Here is a 25643-nt window from a genome sequence, read left to right on the forward strand (position 1 = left end):
GAGGATCGGGATGGGGGGGATAGGGAGGATTTGGGGGGGATAAGGAGGGGGACGGGGGGAGGGATTTGGGATACGGAGGGGCGGGGGGGATGGACGGACAGGGAGATGGGGAGGGGGTATCCGGGCTGGCTCGGGGCGGGGGGGGGGGAGTTTTGGGGTGCCGAGGGTGGTGGGGAGGGGGCCGGGGGGGGGGGTCCCACCTTGATGCCGGCGCTGCGGCACTTCCCGACGGCGTCGGGGACGGCGGCGCGGGGGGGGGTCGATCATGGACATGAGCCCCACGAAGCAAAGGTCGCTCGTGGGGAAATTCACCTCGTCCCGCGTCGAAGCGGAACCCGCGGGGGAACCTTGTCGGGGGGAGGTACAGGTGACAGAACCCTGGGGACATCGGGGGGGGGCACGGTGAGACCCCAAAGACACCCCCAGGAATCCGTTCTGGGGTGGATTTGGGTGACAGAACCCTGGGGACACCGGGGGGGGCACAGTGAGACCCCAAAAAGACACCCCAGGAACTTGTCCGGGGGGAGGTGGTGTTGGGAACCTGATGGACCCCTGGACACCGGGGGGGCACGGTGAGACCCCCAAAGACACCCCAGGAACTTGTCCGCGGGGAGGTTTGGGTGACAGAACCCTGGGGACATCGGGGGGGGGCACAGTGAGACCCCCAAAGACACCCCAGGAACTTGTCCGGGGGCGGATTGGGTGATGGAACCCTGGGGACATCGGGGGGGCACGATGAGACCCCAAAGACACCCCAGGAATCCGTTCTGGGGTGGATTTGGGTGACAGAACCCTGGGGACACCGGGGGGGACACGATGAGACCCCCAAAGACACCCCAGGAACTTGTCCGGGGGTGGATTTGGGTGATGGAACCCGGGGGACACCGGGGGGGGGGCACGATGAGACCCCAAAGACACCCCAGGAATCCGTCCGGGGGGAGGTACAGGTGACAGAACCTGGGAACATCGGGGGGGGGCACGATGAGACCCCAAAGACACCCCAGGAACTTGTCCGGGGGGAGGGTACAGGTGACAGAACCCTGGGGACACCGGGGGGGACACGATGAGACCCCAAGGACACCCCAGGAATGTCCTGGGACAGGTTTGGGTGACAGAACCCTGGGGACACCGGGGGGGGGCACAGTGAGACCCCAAAAGACACCCCAGGAACTTGTCCAGGGGCGGATTTGGGTGACAGAACCCTGGGGACACCGGGGGGGGGCACAGTGAGACCCCAAAAGACACCCCAGGAACTTGTCCGGGGGGAGGTTTGGGTGATGGAACCCTGGGGACATCGGGGGGGGGCACAGTGAGACCCCAAAGATACCCCCAGGAATCCGTCCGGGGGCGGATTTGGGTGACAGCACCCTGGGGACACCGGGGGGGGGGCACGGTGAGACCCCCAAAGACACCCCAGGAACTTGTCCGGGGGGAGGTACAGGTGACAGAACCCTGGGGACATCGGGGGGGGCACGATGAGACCCCCAAAGACACCCCCAGGAACTTGTCCGGGGGGAGGTTTGAGTGATGGAACCCTGGGGACATCGGGGGGGGCACGGTGAGACCCCCAAAGACACCCCAGGAAACCACGGGACCCCCCCCCCCAAATCCCCTCCCCCCTCAGAGGGTCTCTAAGACCTCCTCCCCCTCCTCATCCAGGCGCTGCTCCCCCAGGGACCCCCAAATCCCCCCGGGATCCTCTTCCAGCCCCCCAGAACCCCCCCCAGGACCCCCCTGGGTGTACCCAGGACCCTCTCCCTGAGCCCCCCCAGCTCCAGGTAAGGGCTCTGAACGACTCCTTCTCCTCTCATCCTGGTGTTGCTCCCCCAAATTCCCCCTGGATCCTCTTCCAGCCCCCCAGAACCCCCCAGAACCCCCCCAGGACCCCCCCCGGGGTGTACCCAGGACCCTCTCGCCGAGCCCCCCCACCTCCAGGTAAGGGCTCCTTCTCCTCCTCATCCAGGCGCTGCTCCCCCAGGGACCCCCAAATTCCCCCGGGATCCTCTTCCAGCCCCCCAGAACCCCCCAGAACCCCCCCAGGACCCCCCCCCGGGTGTACCCAGGACCCTCTCACCGAGCCCCTCCACCTCCAGGTAAGGGCTCCTTCTCCTCTCATCCTGGTTGTTGCTCCCCCAGGGACCCCCGGGATCCTCTTCCAGCCCCCCAGAACCCCCCCAGAACCCCCCCAGAACCCCCCTGGGAGTACCCCAGACCCTCTCCCTGAGCCCCCCCCAGCTCCAGGTAAGGGCTCTGAACGACTCCTTCTCCTCCTCATCCCAGTCCTACTCCCCCCGGGACCCCAAATTCCCCCTGGATCCTCTTCCAGCCCCCCAGAACCCCCCAGAACCCCCCAGAACCCCCCCAGGACCCCCCTGGGTGTACCCAGGACCCTCTCGCCGAGCCCCCCCAGCTCCAGGTAAGGGCTCCTTCTCCTCCTCATCCCAGTCCTACTCCCCCAGGGACCCCCAAATCCCCCTGGATCCTCTTCCAGCCCCCCAGAACCCCCCAGAACCCCCCCAGGACCCCCCCAGGACCCCCCCAGGTGTACCCAGGACCCTCTCCCTGAGCCCCCCCAGCTCCAGGTAAGGGCTCTGAACGACTCCTTCTCCTCTCATCCTGGTGTTGCTCCCCCAAATCCCCCCGGGATCCTCTTCCAGCCCCCCAGAACCCCCCCAGAACCCCCCCAGGACCCCCCCAGGTGTACCCAGGACCCTCTCGCCGAGCCCCCCCCGCTCCAGGTAAGGGCTCCTTCTCCTCCTCATCCAGGTGCTGCTCCCCCAGGGACCCCCAAATCCCCCCGGGATCCTCTCCCAGCCCCCCAGAACCCCCCCAGGACTCCCCCAGGACCCCCCTGGGTGTACCCAGGACCCTCTCGCCGAGCCCCCCCAGCTCCAGGTAAGGGCTCTGAACGACTCCTTCTCCTCTCATCCTGGTGTTGCTCCCCCAAATTCCCCCTGGATCCTCTTCCAGCCCCCCAGAACCCCCCAGAACCCCCCCAGGACCCCCCCAGGACCCCCCCTGGGTGTACCCAGCACCCTCTCCCTGAGCCCCCCCAGCTCCAGGTAAGGGCTCTGAACGACTCCTCATCCCAGTCCTACTCCCCCAGGGACCCCCAAATCCCCCCGGGATCCTCTTCCAGCCCCCCAGAACCCCTCCAGGACCCCCCGGGTGTACCCAGGACCCTCTCCCTGAGCCCTCCCAGCTCCAGGTAAGGGCTCTGAACGACTCCTTCTCCTCTCATCCTGGTGTTGCTCCCCCAAATCCCCCCGGGATCCTCTTCCAGCCCCCCAGAACCCCCCAGAACCCCCCCAGGACCCCCCCCGGGTGTACCCAGGACCCTCTCCCCGAGCCCCCCCAGCTCCAGGTAAGGGCTCCTTCTCCTCCTCATCCAGGTGCTGCTCCCCCAAATTCCCCCTGGATCCTCTTCCAGCCCCCCAGAACCCCCCCAGGAGCCCCCCGGATGTACCCAGGACCCTCTCGCCGAGCCCCCCCAGCTCCAGGTAAGGGCTCTGAACGACTCCTTCTCCTCCTCATCCCAGTCCTACTCCCCCAGGGACCCCCAAATCCCCCCGGGATCCTCTTCCAGCCCCCCAGAACCCCTCCAGGACCCCCCGGGTGTACCCAGGACCCTCTCGCCGAGCCCCCCCCGCTCCAGGTAAGGGCTCCTTCTCCTCCTCATCCAGGTGCTGCTCCCCCAGGGACCCCCAAATCCCCCCGGGATCCTCTTCCAGCCCCCCAGAACCCCCCCAGGACCCCCCCAGGACCCCCCCCGGGTGTACCCAGGACCCTCTCGCCAAGCCCCCCCAGCTCCAGGTAAGGGCTCCTTCTCCTCCTCATCCAGGTGCTGCTCCCCCAAATCCCCCCGGGATCCTCTTCCAGCCCCCCAGAACCCCCCCAGAACCCCCCCAGGACCCCCCTGGGTGTACCCAGGACCCTCTCCCTGAGCCCTCCCAGCTCCAGGTAAGGGCTCCTTCTCCTCCTCATCCAGGTGCTGCTCCCCCAGGGACCCCCAAATCCCCCCGGGATCCTCTTCCAGCCCCCCAGAACCCCCCCAGGACTCCCCCAGGACCCCCCTGGGTGTACCCAGGACCCTCTCGCCGAGCCCCCCCAGCTCCAGGTAAGGGCTCTGACTGACTCCTTCTCCTCTCATCCTGGTGTTGCTCCCCCAAATTCCCCCTGGATCCTCTTCCAGCCCCCCAGAACCCCCCAGAACCCCCCCAGGACCCCCCCAGGACCCCCCCTGGGTGTACCCAGCACCCTCTCCCTGAGCCCCCCCAGCTCCAGGTAAGGGCTCTGAACGACTCCTCATCCCAGTCCTACTCCCCCAGGGACCCCCAAATCCCCCCGGGATCCTCTTCCAGCCCCCCAGAACCCCTCCAGGACCCCCCGGGTGTACCCAGGACCCTCTCGCCGAGCCCCCCCAGCTCCAGGTAGGCGTTCTGGAAGGCCTCGCGCATCTCCTGGTCCAGCGGCTGCTCCTGGCCCTGCAGGAGGATGCGGGAGCAGCGGTCCAGGATGCGCTCGGGGGCTCCTTTCATCACCAGCAGGTAGCCCTGGGGGTCCTCCTCGCGCTCGTGGATGGACAGCTGGACACGGGGACAGGGGGACAGCGGGGTCACACAGCGGGGTCGGCACGGGGTCACCCGCACGGACTGACCGGTGTCACCCCTGGGTCACCCACAGGCATCCCAGGGTCACCCACAGGCACCCCAGGGTCACCCAGAGCTGCCCCAGTGTCACCCACAGGCATCCCAGGGTCACCCACAGGCACCCCAGGGTCACCCAGAGCTGCCCCAGTGTCACCCACAGGCATCCCAGGGTCACCCACAGGCACCCCAGGGTCACCCAGAGCTGCCCCAGTGTCACCCACAGGCATCCCAGGGTCACCCACACACTGCCCAGTGTCACCCACAGGCACCCCACGGTCACCCAGACACAGCCTGGTGTCACCCCAGTGTCACCCACAGGCACCCCAGTGTCACCCACACACTGCCCAGTGTCACCCACAGGCATCCCAGTGTCACCCACACACTGCCCAGTGTCACCCACAGGCATCCCAGTGTCACCCACACACTGCCCAGTGTCACCCACAGGCACCCCAGCGTCACCCACAGGCACCCCAGTGTCACCCACACGGACTGACTGGTGTCATCCCAGTGTCACCCACAGGCATCCCAGGGTCACCCATACACAGCCTGGTGTCACCAGTGTCACCCACAGGCATCTCAGTGTCACCCACACGGACTGACCAGTGTCACCAGTGTCACCCACACACAGCCTGGTGTCACCAGTGTCACCCACAGGCACCCCAGGGTCACCCAGAGTCACCCCTGGGTCACCCACAGGCATCCCAGGGTCACCCACACACAGCCTGGTGTCACCAGTGTCACCCACAGGCACCCCAGTGTCACTCACACGGACTGACTGGTGTCACCCCTGGGTCACCCACAGGCATCCCAGTGTCACCCACAGGCACCCCAGGGTCACCCATACACAGCCCAGTGTCACCTGTGTCACCCACAGGCATCCCAGTGTCACCCACACACAGCCCAGTGTCACCTGTGTCACCCACATATGGCCTGGGGTCACCCCAGGGTCACCCACACACAGCCCAGTGTCACCCAGAGCCACCCCAGTGTCACCCACACTCTGCCCAGTGTCACCCCAGTGTCACCCACACATGACCTGGTGCCACCCCAGGGTCACCCACAGGCATCCCAGTGTCACCCACAGGCACCCCAGTGTCACCAGTGTCACCCACAGACTGCCCAGTGTCACCCACAGGCACCCCAGTGTCACCAGTGTCACCCACAGACTGCCCAGTGTCACCCACAGGCACCCCAGGGTCACCCACAGACTGCCCAGTGTCACCAGTGCCACCCACTGCCCAGCAGTGTCACCCCAGTGTCACCCACAGGCATCCCAGTGTCACCAGTGCCATCCACACGCTGCCCAGTGTCACCCACACATGGCCTGGTGCCACCCCAGGGTCACCCACACACTGCCCAGTGTCACCAGTGTCACCCACAGGCATCCCAGGGTCACCCACACACTGCCCAGTGTCACCAGTGTCACCCACAGGCACCCCAGTGTCACCCACACATGACCTGGTGTCACCCCAGTGTCACCCACACTCTGCCCAGTGTCACCCCAGTGTCACCCACACATGACCTGGTGCCACCCCAGGGTCACCCACAGGCACCCCAGTGTCACCCACACACTGCCCAGTGTCACCTGTGTCACCCACAGGCATCCCAGTGTCACCAGTGTCACCCAGAGCCGCCCCAGTGTCACCCACACACTGCCCAGTGTCACCCCAGGGTCACCCACACTCTGGGGTTGTTGCCTCCAGTTCCCCCTCCCAGTCCTCCCAGTGCCCCTCTCCCGGCACTCCCAACGCTCCCATTGGCCCTAGTTGCCCCTCCCAGTGCTCCCAGTGGCCCCAGCCCCCCCCTCCCAGTGCCCTCAGTGCCCCCTCCCAGTCCTCCCAGTGCCCCCAGTTCCCCCTCCCAGTGCCCCCAGTGCCTCCAGTTCCCCCTCCCAGTCCTCCCAGTTCCCCTCTCCCAGCACTTCCAGCGCTCCCATTGGCCCTAGTCGCCCCTCCCAGTGCTCCCAGTGCCCCCAGTGGCCCCAGCCCCCCCTCCCAGTGCTCCCAGTGGCCCCAGTTCCCCCTCCCAGTGCCCCCAGTGCCCCCAGTTCCCCCTCCCAGTGCCCTCAGTGCTCCCAGTTCCCCCTCCCAGTCCTCCCAGTTCCCCTCTCCCAGCACTTCCAGCGCTCCCATTGGCCCTAGTCGCCCCTCCCAGTGCTCCCAGTGCCCCCAGTGGCCCCAGCCCCCCCTCCCAGTGCCCTCAGTGCCCCCAGTTCCCCCTCCCAGTCCTCCCAGTGCCCCCAGTTCCCCCTCCCAGTGCCCCCAGTGCCTCCAGTTCCCCCTCCCAGTCCTCCCAGTGCCCCTCTCCCAGCACTCCCAGCGCTCCCATTGGCCCTAGTTGCCCCTCCCAGTGCTCCCAGTGGCCCCAGCCCCCCCCTCCCAGTGCCCTCAGTGCCCCCAGTTCCCCCTCCCAGTGCCCTCAGTGCTCCCAGTTCCCCCTCCCAGTACCCTCAGTGCTCCCAGTTCCCCCTCCCAGTCCTCCCAGATCCCCTCTCCCGGCACTCCCAGCGCTCCCATTGGCCCTAGTTGCCCCTCCCAGTGCTCCCAGTGGCCCCAGCCCCCCCCTCCCAGTGCCCTCAGTGCCCCCTCCCAGTCCTCCCAGTGCCCCCAGTTCCCCCTCCCAGTGCCCCCAGTGCCTCCAGTTCCCCCTCCCAGTCCTCCCAGTGCCCCTCTCCCAGCACTCCCAGCGCTCCCATTGGCCCTAGTTGCCCCTCCCAGTGCTCCCAGTGGCCCCAGCCCCCCCCTCCCAGTGCCCTCAGTGCCCCCAGTTCCCCCTCCCAGTGCCCTCAGTGCTCCCAGTTCCCCCTCCCAGTGCCCCCAGTGCCCCCAGTTCCCCCTCCCAGTCCTCCCAGTGCCCCTCTCCCAGCACTCCCAGCGCTCCCATTGGCCCTAGTCGCCCCTCCCAGTGCTCCCAGTGCCCCCAGTTCCCCCTCCCAGTCCTCCCAGTGCTCCCAGTTCCCCCTCCCAGTGCCCCCAGTGCCCCCAGTTCCCCCTCCCAGTCCTCCCAGTGCCCCTCTCCCAGCACTCCCAGCGCTCCCATTGGCCCTAGTCGCCCCTCCCAGTGCTCCCAGTGCTCCCAGTACCCCCCAGTACCTGGTACTTGTTGGTGGAGTTGAAGGGGATCTCGGTGACTTTGGGGTTCCTGTCCCTCATCCTCTTCACGGAGCCGCAGGACAGTTGGATGCACTTGAGCAGCGCCGACTCCGACGCGTCCCCGGCCGTGTCCCGCTGCAGGAGGGGGGCACCCAGGGCTCTCCGGGGGGCTCGGGGTGGCCGTGCACCCCTCCCCCAGGGTCTCGGGGACCCGTGTCCCCCTCCCCTGTGGCCTCAGGGACCCGTGTCCCCCTCCCCCGGCACCTCGGGCACCCGTGGCCCCCTCCCCGGAGCCTCAAGGACCCGTGTCCCCCTCCCCCCGTGGCCTCAGGGCACCCGTGTCCCCCTCCCCATGCGCCTCAGGGACCCGTGTCCCCCTCCCCCGGTATCTCGGGCACCCGTGTCCCCCTCCCCCGGGATTTCAGACACCCGTGTCCCCCTCCCCCGTGGCCTCAGCACCCGTGTCCCCCTCCCCTGGCACCTCAGGGACCCGTGTCCCCCTCCCCCGGTATCTCGGGGACCCGTGTCCCCCTCCCCCCGTATCTCGGACACCCGTGTCCCCCTCCCCCGTGGCCTCAAGGACCCGTGTCCCCCTCGCCGGGATCTCGGGCACCCGTGTCCCCCTCCCCGGAGCCTCAAGGACCCGTGTCCCCCTCCCCCCGTGGCCTCAGGGCACCCGTGTCCCCCTCCCACGGGATTTCGGGCACCCGTGTCCCCCTCCCCCGGCACCTCTGGGCACCCGTGTCCCCCTCCCCCGTGGCCTCGGGCACCCGTGTCCCCCTCCCCCGGCACCTCAGGGACCCGTGTCCCCCTCCCCCGGCACCTCAGGGACCCGTGTCCCCCTCCCCTGTGGCCTTGGGCACCCCTGTCCCCCTCCCCGGCACCTCTGGGCACCCGTGTCCCCCTCCCCCGTGGCCTCGGGCACCCGTGTCCCCCTCCCCCGGCACCTCTGGGCACCCGTGTCCCCCTCCCCCCGTATCTCGGGCACCCGTGTCCCCCTCCCCTGGCACCTCAGGGACCCGTGTCCCCCTCCCCCGTGGCCTCGGGCACCCGTGTCCCCCTCCCCTGGCACCTCAGGGCACCCGTATCCCCCTCCCCCCGTATCTCGGGCACCCGTGTCCCCCTCCCCCGTGGCCTCAGGGACCCGTGTCCCCCTCCCCCGGCACCTCAGGGCACCCGTGTCCCCCTCCCCCGGCACCTCAGGGACCCGTGTCCCCCTCCCCCGGTATCTCGGGGACCCGTGTCCCCCTCCCCCCGTATCTCGGACACCCGTGTCCCCCTCCCCCGTGGCCTCAAGGACCCGTGTCCCCCTCGCCGGGATCTCGGGCACCCGTGTCCCCCTCCCCCGGCACCTCAGGGACCCGTGTCCCCCTCCCCCCGTGGCCTCAGGGCACCCGTGTCCCCCTCCCACGGGATTTCGGGCACCCGTGTCCCCCTCCCCGGTATCTCGGGCACCCGTGTCCCCCTCCCCCGTGGCTTCGGGCACCCGTGTCCCCCTCCCCCGGCACCTCAGGGCACCCATGTCCCCCTCCCCGTGGCCTCGGGCACCCGTGTCCCCCTCCCCCGTGGCCTCAAGGACCCGTGTCCCCCTCCCCGGGATCTCGGGCATCCGTGTCCCCCTCCCCCGGGGTCTCGGGGACCCCTCCCCCGGACCTTGGAGATGGAGACGTTCTCCTGGCCGGGCTTGAACACGGCGCGGTTACAGAGCCCCGCGATGCGCGCCAGGGCCGCCCACGTGGGCGAGCGCTTGTCGAAGGTGGCACCTGGGGACAGCGGGAGCTGGCAGGGGTGTGGGGGACACCCGCGGTGTCACCCATTGACCAGCCCGGTGTCACCCACTGAGCAGCTCGGTGTCACCCACTGACCACCCCAGTGTCACCCACTGACCACCTCGGTGTCACCCACTGAGCAGCTCGGTGTCACCCACTGACCACCCCAGTGTCACCCACTGACCACCCCGGTGTCGCCCACTGACCACCCCAGTGTCACCCACTGACCACCCCAGTGTCACCCACTGACCAGCACGGTGTCGCCCACTGACCACCCCAGTGTCACCCACTGACCAGCACGGTGTCACCCACTGACCACCTCAGTGTCACCCACTGACCACCCCAGTGTCACCCACTGACCACCTCGGTGTCACCCACTGACCACCCCGGTGTCACCCACTGACCACCTCAGTGTCACCCACTGACCACCCCAGTGTCGCCCACTGACCACCTCAGTGTCACCCACTGACCACCCCACTGTCGCCCACTGACCAGCATGGTGTCACCCACTGACCACCCCATTGTCACCCACTGACCACCCCAGTGTCACCCACTGACCACCTCAGTGTCACCCACTGACCACCCCAGTGTCACCCACTGACCAGCACGGTGTCACCCACTGACCACCTCAGTGTCGCCCACTGACCACCTCAGTGTCACCCACTGACCACCCCACTGTCACCCACTGACCAGCACGGTGTCACCCACTGACCACCCCAGTGTCGCCCACTGACCACCCCAGTGTCGCCCACTGACCACCTCAGTGTCACCCACTGACCAGCACGGTGTCACCCACTGACCACCCCAGTGTCGCCCACTGACCACCTCAGTGTCACCCACTGACCAGCACGGTGTCACCCACTGACCACCCCAGTGTCACCCACTGACCACCTCAGTGTCACCCACTGACCACCCCAGTGTCACCCACTGACCACCCCAGTGTCACCAGTGTCACCCATTGACCACCCCACTGTCACCCACTGACCACCCCACTGTCACCCACTGACCAGCACGGTGTCACCCACTGACCACCCCAGTGTCACCCACTGACCACCCTGGTGTCACCACTGTCACCCATTGACCACCCCACTGTCACCCACTGACCACCCCACTGTCACCCACTGACCAGCATGGTGTCACCCACTGACCACCCCATTGTCACCCACTGACCACCCCATTGTCACCAGTGCCACTCACTGGCCACCCCAGTGTCACCCACTGACCACCCCAGTGTCACCACTGTCACCCACTGACCACCCCGGTGTTGCCAGGGCCGCCCACGTGGGCGAGCACTTGTCGAAGGTGGCACCTGGGGACAGCGGGAGCTGGCAGGGGTGTGGGGGACACCCGCGGTGTCACCCATTGACCACCCCTGTGTCACCCACTGACCACCCCAGTGTCGCCCACTGACCACCCCAGTGTCACCCACTGACCAGCACGGTGTCACCCACTGACCACCTCAGTGTCACCCACTGAGCAGCTCGGTGTCACCCACTGACCACCCCAGTGTCACCCACTGACCACCCCATTGTCACCCACTGACCAGCACGGTGTCACCCACTGACCACCCCAGTGTCACCCACTGACCACCTCAGTGTCACCCACTGACCACCCCAGTGTCGCCCACTGACCACCCCACTGTCACCCACTGACCACCCCAGTGTCGCCCACTGACCACCCCACTGTCACCCACTGACCAGCACGGTGTCACCTACTGACCACCCCAGTGTCGCCCACTGACTACCTCAGTGTCACCCACTGACCACCCCAGTGTCGCCCACTGACCACCTCAGTGTCACCCACTGACCACCCCAGTGTCACCCACTGACCACCTCGGTGTCACCCACTGACCACCCCGGTGTCACCCACTGACCACCTCAGTGTCACCCACTGACCACCCCAGTGTCACCCACTGACCACCTCACTGTCACCCACTGACCAGCCCGGTGTCACCCACTGACCAGCCCGGTGTCACCCACTGACCAGCACGGTGTCACCCACTGACCACCCCAGTGTCGCCCACTGACCACCCCAGTGTCACCAGTGTCACCCACTGACCACCCCGGTGCCACCCACTGACCACCCCGGTGTCGCCAGTGCCACCCACTGACCACCCCGGTGTTGCCAGGGCCGCCCACGTGGGCGAGCGCTTGTCGAAGGTGGCACCTGGGGACAGCGGGAGCTGGCAGGGGTGTGGGGGACACCCGCGATGTCACCCATTGACCAGCCTGGTGTCACCCATTGACCAGCCTGGTGTCACCCACTGACCACCCCAGTGTCACCCACTGACCACCCTGGTGTCACCCATTGACCAGCCTGGTGTCACCCACTGACCACCCCAGTGTCACCCATTGACCACCCCGGTGTCACCCATTGACCAGCCTGGTGTCACCCACTGACCACCCCAGTGTCACCCATTGACCACCCTGGTGTCACCCACTGACCACCCCGGTGTCGCCCACTGACCACCCCACTGTCACCCACTGACCAGCACGGTGTCACCCACTGACCACCCCAGTGTCACCCACTGACCACCCTGGTGTCACCAGTGTCACCCATTGACCACCCCACTGTCACCCACTGACCACCCCACTGTCACCCACTGACCAGCATGGTGTCACCCACTGACCACCCCCGTGTCACCCACTGACCACCCCAGTGTCACCCACTGACCACCCCAGTGCCACCCACTGACCACCCCGGTGTTGCCCGGGCCGCCCACGTGGGCGAGCGCTTGTCGAAGGTGGCACCTGGGGACAGCGGGAGCTGGCAGGGGTGTGGGGGACACCCGCGGTGTCACCCATTGACCACCCCTGTGTCACCCACTGACCACCCCAGTGTCGCCCACTGACCACCCCAGTGTCACCCACTGACCAGCACGGTGTCACCCACTGACCACCCCAGTGTCACCCACTGACCACCTCAGTGTCACCCACTGAGCAGCTCGGTGTCACCCACTGACCACCCCAGTGTCACCCACTGACCACCCCAGTGTCACCAGTGTCACCCATTGACCACCCCACTGTCACCCACTGACCACCCCAGTGTCACCCACTGACCAGCACGGTGTCACCCACTGACCACCCCAGTGTCGCCCACTGACCACCTCAGTGTCACCCACTGACCAGCACGGTGTCACCCACTGACCAGCCTGGTGTCACCAGTGCCACTCACTGACCACCCTGGTGCCTGGGGCATTGGGGTGCTGGGGGGATTGGGGTGCTGGGGAAGGGGGGGGTCACAGTGCCAGGATGTCGGGGTGCCAGGATGTCGGGGTGCCAGGATGTCGGGGTGCCAGGGTTCCAGGGAATGGGGGCGTTGGGGGGTGACAGTGCCAGAGGGGTGGGGTGCCAGCGGCTCCGGGGGCTGGGCACCCAGGGGGTTGAGCTTCCAGGGGATCGGGATGCTGAGGGATTGGGGTGTCTGGGGATTGGGGTGTCTGGGGATTGGGGTTCCAAGAGATTGAGGTGTCTGAGGATTGGGGGTGTCAGAGGATCTGGGTTCCAGGGGATTGGGGTTCCAGGAGATGGAGGTGTCTGGGGATTGGGGTGTTGGGGATTGAGGTTCCAGGGGATTGGGGCTCCAAGAGATTGATTGAGGCGTCTGGGGATTGGGGGTGTCAGGGGATCTGGGTTCCAGGGATTGGGGTTCCAGGGGATTGGGGTTCCAGGGATTGGGGTTCTGGGGGATTGGGGCTCCAAGAGATTGAGGTGTCTGAGGATTGGGGGTGTCAGAGGATCTGGGTTCCAGGGGATTGGGGTACCAGGAGATGGAGGTGTCTGGGGATTGGGGTGCTGGGGATTGAGGTTCCAGGGCATTGAGGTTCCAAGAGATTGAGGTGTCTGGGGATTGGGGGTGTCAGGGGATCTGGGTTCCAGGGGATTGGGGTTCCAGGGGATTGGGGTGCCAGGAGATTGGGGTTCCAAGAGATTGAGGTGTCTGAGGATTGGGGGTGTCAGAGGATCTGGGTTCCAGGGGATTGGGGTTCCAGGAGATGGAGGTGTCTGGGGATTGGGGTGCTGGGGATTGAGGTTCCAGGGCATTGGGGTTCCAAGAGATGGAGGTGTCTGGGGATTGGGGGTGTCAGGGGATCTGGATTCCAGGGGATTGGGGTTCCAGGGGATTGGGGTGCCAGGAGATTGGGGTTCCAAGAGATGGAGGTGTCTGGGGATTGGGGGTGTCAGAGGATCTGGGTTCCAGGGGATTGGGGTTCCAGGGATTGGGGTTCCAGGGGATTGGGGTTCCAGGAGATGGAGGTGTCTGGGGATTGGGGTGTTGGGGATTGAGGTTCCAGGGGATTGGGGTTCCAAGAGATTGAGGCATCTGGTGATTGGGGGTGCCAGAGGATCTGGATTCCAGGGCATTGGGGCTCCAGGGGGATCAGGGGTGCCGATACATTTGGGTACGGAAGTTCCAGGGCGTTGGGGTGTCAGGGGATCGGGGTGCCGGCCGAACTGGCGATTTGGGGTGCCCCCCACTCACCTGACTGGTCCTCGGTGGTGTCGGCCTCGTGGATCTGGTTGTCGAACCACATGTGGGCCACGGTCATGCGGTTCTGGGTCAGCGTCCCCGTCTTGTCCGAGCAGATGGTGGAGGTGGAGCCCAAGGTCTCCACGGCCTCCAGGTTCTTCACCAGGCAGTTCTTCCGCGCCATCCGCTTGGCGGTCAGGGTCAGGCACACCTGGGGGGCACCCCAGGGTGTCACTGGGGGTGGGACCCCCCATATGGGGTGCACAGACCCCCCCACAGCCCCCCCAAACTGAACCCACAGACCCCCCAATGCACCGCCCCCCATGGGCTCGGTCATCAGCGTCAGGAATATCCCAGGTGGGTCTGGGGGCACCCCAGGGGTGTCACTGGGGGTGGGACCCCCCATATGGGGTGCACAGACCCCCCCACAGCCCCCCAAAACTGAATCCGTAGACCCCTCAATGCACAGCCCCCCATGGGCTCGGTCATCAGCGTCAGGAACATCTCAGGGGCTCCCAGGTGGGTCTGGGGGCAGCCAGGGGTGTCACTGGGGGTGGGACCCCCCATATGGGGTGCACAGACCCCCCCACTGGCCCCCCAAAAACAACCCATAGACCCCCAATGCACAGCCCCCCATGGGCTCGGTCATCAGCGTCAGGAACATCTCAGGGGCTCCCAGGTGGGTCTGGGGGCACCCAGGGGTGTCACTGGGGGGTGGGACCCCCCATATGGGGTCTGCGGACCCCCTGCAGCCCCCCAAAACTGAACCCACAGACCCCTCAATGCACAGCCCCCCATGGGCTCGGTCATCAGTGTCAGGAATATCCCAGGGTCTCCCAGGTGGGTCTGGGGGCACCCAGGGGTGTCACAGGGGTGGGACCCCCCATATGGGGTGCACAGACCCCCCCACAGCCCCCCAAAACTGAACCCACAGACCCCTCAATGCACAGCCCCCATGGCATGGGCTCGGTCATCAGCGTCAGGAACAGCTCAGGTGGGTCTGGGGGCACCCAGGGGTGTCACTGGGGGTGGGACCCCCCATATGGGGTCTGTGGACCCCCTGTAGCCCCCCAAAACTGAACCCACAGACCCCCCAGTGCACAGCCCCCCATGGGCTCGGTCATCAGGCACATCTCAGGTGGGTCTGGGGGCACCCAGGGGTGTCACAGGGGGGGTGGCACCCCCCATATGGGGTCTGCGGACCCCCTGTAGCCCCCCAAAACTGAACCCACAGACCCCTCAATGCACAGCCCCCCATGGGCTCGGTCATCAGCGTCAGGAACATCTCAGGTGGGTCTGGGGGCACCCAGGGGTGTCACTGGGGGTGGGACCCCCCATATGGGGTGCACAGATCCCCCCACAGCCCCCCAAAACTGAACCCACAGACCCCCCAATGCACAGCCCCCCATGGGCTCGGTCATCAGGCACATCTCAGGGGCTCCCAGGTGGGTCTGGGGGCACCCAGGGGTGTCACAGGGGGTGGGACCCCCCATATGGGGTGCGCAGACCCCCCCACAGCCCCCCAAAACTGAACCCACAGACCCCCCAATGCACAGCCCCCCATGGGCTCGGTCATCAGCGTCAGGAACATCTCAGGTGGGTCTGGGGGCACCCAGGGGTGTCACTGGGGGTGGCACCCCCCATATGGGTCCCCCCACAGCCCCCCAAAACTGAACCCACAGACCCCCCAATGTGCCCTCAGTACGAGCCCCCCTTGGCTGCCAGGGTCAGGCACATCCTGGGGGGCACCCAGGGAGTCTGGGGGGCACCCATGGAGGTCGGCTGGGACCCCAAACTGCCCCCCAGGGACCCCCATATTTCCCTCCCAGTGCCCTCCCAGTGCTCCCAGTTCCTTCCCAGTGCTCTCCCAGTACCCCCTCTAACAATGATGGTGGCCAGCAACCCTTAGGGCACGTTGGCCACCATGATGCCCATGAGGAAGATGAAGGTGCAGCCCCCCCAACTATACCCCAATGGCCTCCCAGTGCCCTCCCAGTGCTCCCAGTTCCTTCCCAGAGCTCTCCCAGTACCCCCTCTCACAGTGACGGTGGCCAGCAGCCCTTGGGGCATGTTGGCCACCATGATGCCCATGAGGAAGATGAGGGTGTAGCCCCCCCAACAGTGCCCCCAACTGCCCCATATTTCCCTCCCAGTGCCCTCCAGTGCCCTCCCAGTGCTCCCAGTTCCTTCCCAGTGCTCTCCCAGTGCTCCCAGTTCCTTCCCAGAGCTCTCCCAGTACCCCCTCTCACAGTGACGGTGGCCAGCAGCCCCTGGGGCACGTTGGCCACAATGATGCCCATGAGGAAGATGAGGGTGTAGCCCCCCCAACAGTGCCCCCAACTGCCCCACATTTCCCTCCCAGTGCCCTCCAGTGCCTTCCCAGTGCTCCCAGTTCCTTCCCAGTGCTCTCCCAGTACTCCCATTGCCCCCTCTCACAATGATGGTGGCCAGCAACCCTTAGGGCACGTTGGCCACGATGATGCCCATGAGGAAGATGAGGGTGCAGTCCCCCCAACTATGCCCCAATGGCCTCCCAGTGTCCTCCAGTGCCCTCCCAGTGCTCCCAGTTCCTTCCCAGAGCTCTCCCAGTACCCCCTCTCACAATGATGGTGGCCAGCAGCCCCTGGGGCACGTTGGCCACCATGATGCCCATGAGGAAGATGAGGGTGCAGTCCCCCCAACTATGCCCCAATGACCTCCCAGTGCCCTCCCAGTGCTCCCAGTTCCTTCCCAGTGCTCTCCCAGTACTCCTTCTCACAATGACGGTGGCCAGCAGCCCCTCGGGCACATTGGCCACGATGATGCCCATGAGGAAGATGAGGGTGTAGCCCCCCCAGCAGTGCCCCAATGGCCTCCCAGTGCCCTTCCCAGTACTCCCTCTCACAATGATGGTGGCCAGCAACCCTTAGGGCACGTAGGCCACCATGATGCCCATGAGGAAGATGAGGGTGCAGCCCCCCCAACTATACCCCAGTGCCCTTCCCAGTACCCTCCCAGCACCTTCCCAATACTCCCAACCCCTCACCGTGACGGTGGCCAGCAGCCCCTCGGGCACGTTGGCCACGATGATGCCGATGAGGAAGATGACGGCCTCGAGCCAGGTGTAGCCGAGGATGAGCGAGAGGATGAAGAAGGAGAGGCCGAGGAACACGGCCACGCCGGTGATGAGGCGGATGAAGTGCTCGATCTCCATCGCGATCGGCGTCCGCCCCACCTCCAACCCCGAGGCCAGCGACGCGATCCTGCCCATCACCGTCCGGTCCCCCGTGGAGATGACGATGCCCCGAGCGGTGCCTGGCGGGGTGGGAGGGGAGGGGATGAGGGTGGCAAAGAGCACGGGGAGACCCGCAGGGTGGAGGGGGACCCACGGCGGGTGCCCACCTTCCACGCAGTTGGTGGAGAAGAAGCAGATGTTGCGCGTCTCCAGCGGGTTCTCGTGCGTGAACTCCGGGGAGCGCGTCTGCGGCTCCGACTCGCCCGTCAGGGAGGAGTTGTCCACCTGGGGGGGGGGGCACAGAGGGGGGCATTTGGCACTCTGTGCCCATCCCGTGTCCTCAGTGCCCACTCAATGTCTCCTGTCCCCATCCAATGTCCCCTCAATGCCCCCCGTGCCCACCTTGCAGCCATGGGAGGAGATGATCCGCATGTCCGCGGGCACCCTGTCCCTGCCCAATGCCCACTCAATGCCCCCTCAATGTCCCCTGTCCCCACCCAATGTCCCCAATGCCCCCCCAATGTCCCCCGTGCCCACCTTGCAGCCATGGGAGGAGATGACCCACATGTCCGTGGGCACCCTGTCCCCACCCAATGTCCCCAATGCCCCCTCAATGTCCCCTGTCCCTGCCCAATGTCCCCAGTGCCCCCTGTCCTCACCCAATGTCCTCAATGTCCCCAGTGTCCCCAGTGCCCCCCATGCCCACCTCGCAGCCATGGGAGGAGATGATCCTCATGTCCGTGGGCACCCTGTCCCTGCCCAATGTCCCCAGTGCCCCCTCAATGCCCTCCATGCCCACCTTGCAGCCATGGGAGGAGATGATCCGCATGTCCGTGGGCACCCTGTCCCCACCCAATGTCCCCAGTGCCCCCTCAATGTCCCCAGTGCCCACCTTGCAGCCATGGGAGGAGATGACCCTCATGTCCGTGGGCACTCTGTCCCCACCCAATGTCCACCCAATGTCCCCAGTGCCCACTCAATGTCCCCAGTGCCCCCTCAATGTCCCCTGTCCCCACCCAATGCCCCCTCAACGCCCCCCGTGCCCACCTTGCAGCCATGGGAGGAGATGACCCTCATGTCTGCGGGCACCCTGTCCCTGCCCACTGTCCCCAATGCCCCCTCAGTGCCCCCCTCAATGCCCACCTTGCAGCCATGGGAGGAGATGATCCTCATGTCTGCGGGCACCCTGTCCTTGCCCAATGTCCCCAATGCCCCCTCAGTGCCCCCCGTGCCCACCTTGCAGCCATGGGAGGAGATGATCCTCATGTCCGCGGGCACCCTGTCCCCGCCCTTCACCTCCACCAGGTCCCCGACCACGACGTTCTCGGCGTTGATCTGGATCTTCTCGCCCTCGCGGATCACCAGCGCTTGCTGGGGGGGGGGGGGGGTTGGGGGGCACCGGGCACCTCAGGGGCTGCCCACTCCCCCCCAGAGCCCCCCCGTCCCTCCCGGCCGTGCCCCCGCTGCCCACCTGGGGCACCATGTTCTTGAAGGAGTCCATGATCTTGGAGCTCTTGGCCTCTTGGTAGTAGGAGAAGCAGCCGGTGACGATGACGACGGCAGCCAGGACCACCCCCAGGTACAGCTGGCACCGGGGAGGGGGGCACCTCAGCACCTCCCAGGGACCCCCCAGGGCACGGTGACAGCCAGGGGTCACCCCCCTGTGCCAGCCAAGGTGGTTGGACACCCCCCCCCCCACAGCCACAGCCGGACCCCCCGAGAGCGGGCACGGGGTGGGGAGGGACAGGAGGACACCGGTTTGTGCCACCCCCAGTGCCCGGCTGTGTCCCCAGTGCCAGTGTCCCCATGGCAGCTGTCCCCGCTCAATGCCCGTGGCCCCCTTGATGTCCCCATGATGCCAGAGCCCCCCCCCTCCAGTGCCCACCATGCCCCCCGTGTCCCCCGTGATGTCCCTGTCCCCCTCAATGCCCCTGTCCCCATGACACCCATGCTCTCCCCCCGTGCCCCCCGTGCCCCCCGTGTCCCTGTGCCGCCCATGTCCCCATCAAGCTCCTGCCCCCCTCTCTGCCCGTGCCCCCCGTGTCCCTGTGATGTCCCTGTCCCCATTCTCTGCCCATGTCCCCATGACACCCATGTCCCCCGTGCCCCCCGTGCCCCCATCAAGCTCCTGCCCCCTCTCTGCTCATGTCCCCCATGCCCCCCATGCCCCCAGTGTCCCCTGTGTCCCTCCCCATCAAGCTCCTGCCCCCCCCGCCCATGCCCCCTGTGCCCCCCGTGTCCCCCGTGTCCCCATCGAGCTCCTGCCCCCATTCTCTGCCCATGCCCCCCATGCCCCCCATGTCCCCATCAAGCTCCTGCCCCCATTCTCTGCCCATGCCCCCCATGCCCCCGCATGCCCCCCGTGCCCTCCATGTCCCCATCAAGCTCCTGCCCCCCTCTCTGCCCATGCCCCCCATGCCCCCCGTGACCTCCGTGTCCCCGTGATGTCCCTGTCCCCCTCAATGCCCCTGTCCCCATGTCACCCATGCTCTCCCCCCGTGCCCCCCATGCCCCCCGTGTCCCCCGTGCCCTCCATGTCCCCATCAAGCTCCTGCCCCTCTCTCTGCCCATGCCCCCCGTGCCCCCCGTGTCCCCGTGATGTCCCTGTCCCCCTCAATGCCCCTGTCCCCCTGACACCCATGCTCTCCCCCCGTGCCCCCCATGCCCCCCATGCCCCCCATGTCCCCATCAAGCTCCTGCCCCCTCTCTGCTCATGTCCCCCGTGCCCCTCATGCCCCCCGTGCCCCCCATGTTCCCATCAAGCTCCTGCCCCCCCCGCCCATGCCCCCCGTGCCCCCCGTGTCCCCCGTGTCCCCATCGAGCTCCTGCCCCCATTCTCTGCCCATGCCCCCCATGCCCCCCGTGTCCCCATCAAGCTCCTGCCCCCATTCTCTGCCCATGCCCCCCATGCCCCCCGTGCCCCCCGTGCCCCCCATGTCCCCATCAAGCTCCTGCCCCTCTCTCTGCCCATGCCCCCCGTGCCCCCCGTGTCCCCGTGATGTCCCTGTCCCCCTCAATGCCCCTGTCCCCCTGACACCCATGCTCTCCCCCCGTGTCCCCCATGCCCCCATGCCCCCCGTGTCCCCATCGAGCTCCTGCCCCCATTCTCTGCCCATGCCCCCCATGCCCCCCGTGCCCCCCGTGCCCCCCGTGTCCCCGTGATGTCCCTGTCCCCCTCAATGCCCCTGTCCCCCTGACACCCATGCTCTCCCCCCGTGCCTCCCATGCCCCCCATGCCCCCCGTGTCCCCATCGAGCTCCTGCCCCCATTCTCTGCCCATGCCCCCCATGCCCCCCGTGCCCCCCGTGCCCCCCGTGTCCCCGTGATGTCCCTGTCCCCCTCAATGCCCCTGTCCCCCTGACACCCATGCTCTCCCCCCGTGCCCCCCATGCCCCCCGTGCCCCCCGTGTCCCCATCGAGCTCCTGCCCCCATTCTCTGCCCATGCCCCCCGTGCCCCCCGTGCCCCCCGTGCCCCCCGTGTCCCCGTGATGTCCCTGTCCCCCTCAATGCCCCTGTCCCCATGACACCCATGCTCTCCCCCCGTGCCCCCCATGCCCCCCATGCCCCCCGTGTCCCCATCGAGCTCCTGCCCCCATTCTCTGCCCATGCCCCCCATGCCCCCCGTGCCCCCCGTGCCCCCCGTGTCCCCGTGATGTCCCTGTCCCCCTCAATGCCCCTGTCCCCCTGACACCCATGCTCTCCCCCCGTGCCCCCCATGCCCCCCATGCCCCCCATGTCCCCATCAAGCTCCTGCCCCCTCTCTGCTCATGTCCCCCGTGCCCCTCATGCCCCCCGTGCCCCCGTGTCCCATCAAGCTCCTGCCCCCCTCTCTGCCCATGCCCCCCATGCCCCCCGTGCCCCCCGTGCCCTCCATGTCCCCATCAAGCTCCTGCCCCTCTCTCTGCCCATGCCCCCCATGCCCCCCGTGCCCCCCGTGTCCCCGTGATGTCCCTGTCCCCCTCAATGCCCCTGTCCCCCTGACACCCATGCTCTCCCCCCGTGCCCCCCATGCCCCCCATGCCCCTCGTGTCCCCATCGAGCTCCTGCCCCCATTCTCTGCCCATGCCCCCCGTGCCCCCCATGCCTCCCATGCCCCCCATGTCCCCATCAAGCTCCTGCCCCCCTCTCTGCCCGTGCCCCCCGTGTCCCCGTGATGTCCCTGTCCCCCTCAATGCCCCTGTCCCCCTGACACCCATGCTCTCCCCCCGTGCCCCCCATGCCCCCCATGCCCCTCGTGTCCCCATCGAGCTCCTGCCCCCATTCTCTGCTCATGCCCCCCGTGCCCCCCGTGCCCCCCGTGCCCCCTCACGTTGTCGTTGGCGGGCTCGTCCTCCATGGCGGCCTGGATGCCGTAGGCCAGGAAGCAGAGGATGGCCCCGATCCAGAGCAGGATGGAGAAGCCCCCAAAGAGCTGCCGGCAGAACTTCACCCACTCGGGGGTGGTGGGCGGCGGGGTCAGGGCATTGGGACCGTCCTGTACCAGGATCTCGGCTGCCCGCGCGTTGGTCAGGCCCTGCGGAGGGGACACGGTGGCACCGGGGATACCCCGGGGGCGTGGGGGTGATGGGGGGCACGGGCGGGGGACACTGGGGACATGGGGGGCACAGATGGGGGACACTGGGGACATGGGGGGGATGAGGGGCACGGGCGGGGGACACTGGGGACACAGAGGGTGATGGGGGGCACGGGCGGGGGACACTGGGGACATGGGGGGGATGAGGGGCACGGGCGGGGGACACTGGGGATATGGGCACGGGCATGGGCAGGGGACACTGGGGACATGGGGGGGATGAGGGGCACGGGCAGGGGACACTGGGGACATGGGCACGGGCAGGGGGCACTGGGGACATGGGCACGGGCAGGGGGCACTGGGGACACAGAGGGTGATGGGGGCACGGGCAGGGGGCACTGGGGACACAGAGGGTGATGCAGGCACGGGCGGGGGACACTGGGGATATGGGGGGCACAGATGGGGGACACTGGGGACACAGAGGGTGATGGGGGCACGGGCAGGGGACACTGGGGACATGGGCACGGGCAGGGGGCACTGGGGACACAGAGGGTGATGGGGGCACGGGCAGGAGACACTGGGGACATGGGGGGGATGAGGGCATGGGCGGGGGACACTGGGGACATGGGGGGATGGGCAGGGGACACTGGGGACACTGGGGGACACTGGGGCCACAGAGGGTGATGGGGGGCGCGGGTGGGGGACACTGGGGACCTGGGGGGGATGAGGGGCACGGGCAGGGGACACTGGGGACATGGGGGGCACGGATGGGGGACACTGGGGACACAGAGGGTGATGGAGGGCACAGATGGGGGACACTGGGAACACAGAGGGTGATGGGGGCACGGGCAGGGGACACTGGGGACATGGGGGGCACAGATGGGGGACACTGGGGACATGGGGGGGATGAGGGGCACGGGCAGGGGACACTGGGGACATGGGGGGCACAGATGGGGGACACTGGGGATATGGGCACGGGTATGGGCAGGGGACACTGGGGACATGGGGGACACTGGGGATATGGGCACGGGCATGGGCAGGGGACACTGGGGACATGGGGGGCACAGATGGGGGACACTGGGGACACAGAGGGTGATGGGGGGCACGGACAGGGGACACTGGGGACACAGAGGGTGACGGGGGGCACGGGCGGGGGACACTGGGGATATGGGGGGCACAGATGGGGGACACTGGGGACATGGGGGGGATGAGGGGCACGGGCAGAGGACACTGGGGACATGGGGGGCACAGACAGGGGGCACTGGGGACACAGAGGGTGATGGGGGCACGGGCAGGGGACACTGGGGACACTGGGAACACAGGGACACAGGGACACGGGGACACGGGGACATGGGGATATGGGGCATATGGGGACACAGGGACACGGGGACACAGGGACGTGGGGACATGGGGACATGGGGACACAGGGGACACAGGGACACGGGGACATCTCACCCGGGACAGGTCCACCTGGTACTTCCTGCCCAGCTCATCCAGGGACAGTTTGTGGTCATCCTGAGGGACAAACGTCACCGCTGTCACCGCGTCCCCGTGGCCAGGGGCAGGGCCAGCTGTCCCCAGGTCACCCACGTCACCCGTGTCCACCCCAGCCAGGGTGGTGTGGCCACGGCTCCGTGTCACCCGTGGCTGTCCTCAGAGTCCCACGTCACCCACGTCACCCACGTCACTGTGTCACCTCAGCTGGGTGACATGGCCAGCTGTCCCCATGACCCCACATCACCCCAGCAGGGTGGCACGTCCCCACGGCACCCACGTCCCTCTGGATGGGATGACACAGCCAGCTGTCCCCGGAGTCCCATGTCACCCATGCCACCGTGTCACCCCAGCCGGGGTGACGTGTTCAGCTCTCCCCATGTCCCCACGGTCCCATGTCACCCATGTCCGCCTGAATGGGGTGGCGTGGCCAGCTGTCCCCACAGTCCTGGGTCACCCAAATCACTCATGTGTCCCCCCCCCCCCAGCCAGGGTGGCATGGCCACTGTCCCCACTGTCCCATGTCCCTCATGTCTCCCACGTCCCCACGGTCCCATGTCACCCGTGTCCCCTATGTCCCTGAAGTCCCCCATGTTGTCCGTGTCCCCCACGTTGTCCGTGTCCCTCATGTCACTCATGTCCCCATGGATGGAATGGCATGGCCAAGTGTCCCCATGGTCCCCACGTCACCCATGGCCACGACATCCCCAATGTCACCCATGTCACCCCCATGTCCCCCATGTCCCCTGTGTCACCCCCATGTCCCCACGGACGGGATGACACAACCACCGTCCCCATGGTCCCGTTGTCACCCACATTCCCCGTGCACCCCATGCCCCCCAGTGTCACCCATGTCCCCCACGTCCCCCACATCCCCCACGTCACCCGTGTCCCCATGGATGCAATGACATGGCCACCATCCCCATGTCCCCCATGTCCCCTGGATCACCAATATCCCCTATATAACCCTGTCCCCCATGTCCCCATGTCCCTGTCGCTGACCCCCATGTCCCCCTGTCCCCATGTTGTCCATGTCCCCATGTCCCTATGTCCCCATCTCCCCTATGTCCCCCTGTCCCCCATCCCTGTCACTGTCCCCATGTCCCCATGTCCCCATGTCCCCCTGTCCCAATGTCCCCAATGTCCCCAATGTCCCTCATATCTCCCCCATGTCCCCCCTGCCCCCCATGATCCCATGTCCCCATGTCCCCCATGTCCCCCATGTCCCCATGTCCCCATGTCCCCAGTGTCCCCATGTTTCCAATGTCCCTCAAATCTCCCCCATGTCCCCCCTGCCCCCCATGATCCCATGTCCCCCATGTCCCCATGTCCCCATGTCCCCAATGTCCCTCATATCTCCCCCATGTCCCCCCTGTCCCCCATGTCATCCATGTTATCCATGTCCCCCTGTCCCCTATCGCCCATGTCCCCATGTCCCCATGTCCCCATGTCCCCCATGTCCCCCATGTCCCCAATGTCCCCCATGTCCCCAATGTCCCTCATATCTCCCCCATGCCCCCCCTGTCCCCCATGTCCCATGTCATCCATGTCCCCCATGTCCCCCATGTCCTCCATGTCCCCCTGTCCCCCCGTCCCTGTCTCTGTCCCTATATCCCCATGTCCCCCATGACCCCAATGTTCCCCATGTCCCCATGTCCCAATATCCCCAATGTCCCTCATATCTCCCCCATGTCCCCCCTGTCCCCCATGTCCCATGTCATCCATGTCCCCCTGTCCCCATGTCCCCCCGTCCCCCATGTCCCATGTCATCCATGTCCCCCTGTCCCCATGTCCCCCTGTCCCTGTCACTGTCCCCATGTCCCCCATGATCCCATGTCCCCAATGTCCCTCATATCTCCCCCATGTCCCCAATGTTCCCCATGTCCCCATGTCTCCCCTGTCCCCCAGTCCCTGTCCCCATGTCCCCCATGTCCCTGTTGCTGTCCCCATGTCCCTCTGTCCCCATGTCCCCCATACCCCCATGTCCCCCTGTCCCTGTCCCTCATGTCCCCATGTCCCCAATGTCCCTCATATCTCTCCCATGTCCCCCTGTCCCCCATATCCCCATGTCCCCCATACCCCCTGTCCCCCATATCCCCCTGTCCCCCATATCCCCCTGTCCCCCCTGTCCCCCCCGTCCCCCCGTCCCCGTCCCCCTGTCCCCACTCACCAGGTTCACCTCCTTCTTGAGCTCGTCCAGCTCCTTCTCCTTCTGCTTCCTCTTCCCGCCGCCATTCTCGGACGTGGTGGCCGCGGGCGAGTACTCGCGGCCGGCCTGCGGGGACACCCTCCATGGGCACGGGGACCCCCCCGGCGGGCAGGGGACCCCCTCCCCACCCCACGGTGCCACCCCCGCCCCCCCCCGCCAGTCCCGGGCCAGGGCCATTACCGTGGGTGTGGAGGTCACGGCCAGCACCGGCGTCACCGTGGCCACCGGCATCGTC

At 67.1% G+C, this 25643-nt stretch overlaps 1 protein-coding gene across 1 annotated transcript in view; it reads right to left on the reverse strand.

Annotated features, from left to right (window-relative positions):
* LOC138101051 (sodium/potassium-transporting ATPase subunit alpha-2-like) overlaps window positions 1-25643 on the reverse strand; it is a 26483-nt gene extending 840 nt beyond the window's left edge. Inside the window, exons 1-14 of the mRNA XM_068998891.1 lie at window positions 25589-25643; window positions 25370-25474; window positions 23161-23220; window positions 21505-21708; window positions 18666-18779; window positions 18431-18565; window positions 17362-17479; window positions 17006-17274; window positions 13993-14191; window positions 9395-9504; window positions 7742-7876; window positions 4397-4586; window positions 1413-1452; window positions 201-347 (exon numbers count right to left, since the gene is read on the reverse strand). Coding sequence (XP_068854992.1) covers window positions 201-347; window positions 1413-1452; window positions 4397-4586; window positions 7742-7876; window positions 9395-9504; window positions 13993-14191; window positions 17006-17274; window positions 17362-17479; window positions 18431-18565; window positions 18666-18779; window positions 21505-21708; window positions 23161-23220; window positions 25370-25474; window positions 25589-25639 — 1877 coding nt within the window. The 5' untranslated portion in view covers window positions 25640-25643. The remainder of the gene's footprint in view (window positions 1-200; window positions 348-1412; window positions 1453-4396; window positions 4587-7741; window positions 7877-9394; window positions 9505-13992; window positions 14192-17005; window positions 17275-17361; window positions 17480-18430; window positions 18566-18665; window positions 18780-21504; window positions 21709-23160; window positions 23221-25369; window positions 25475-25588) is intronic.

The sequence above is a fragment of the Aphelocoma coerulescens genome, unplaced genomic scaffold (assembly GCF_041296385.1).
Source record: "Aphelocoma coerulescens isolate FSJ_1873_10779 unplaced genomic scaffold, UR_Acoe_1.0 HiC_scaffold_186, whole genome shotgun sequence".
NCBI lineage: Eukaryota > Metazoa > Chordata > Aves > Passeriformes > Corvidae > Aphelocoma > Aphelocoma coerulescens.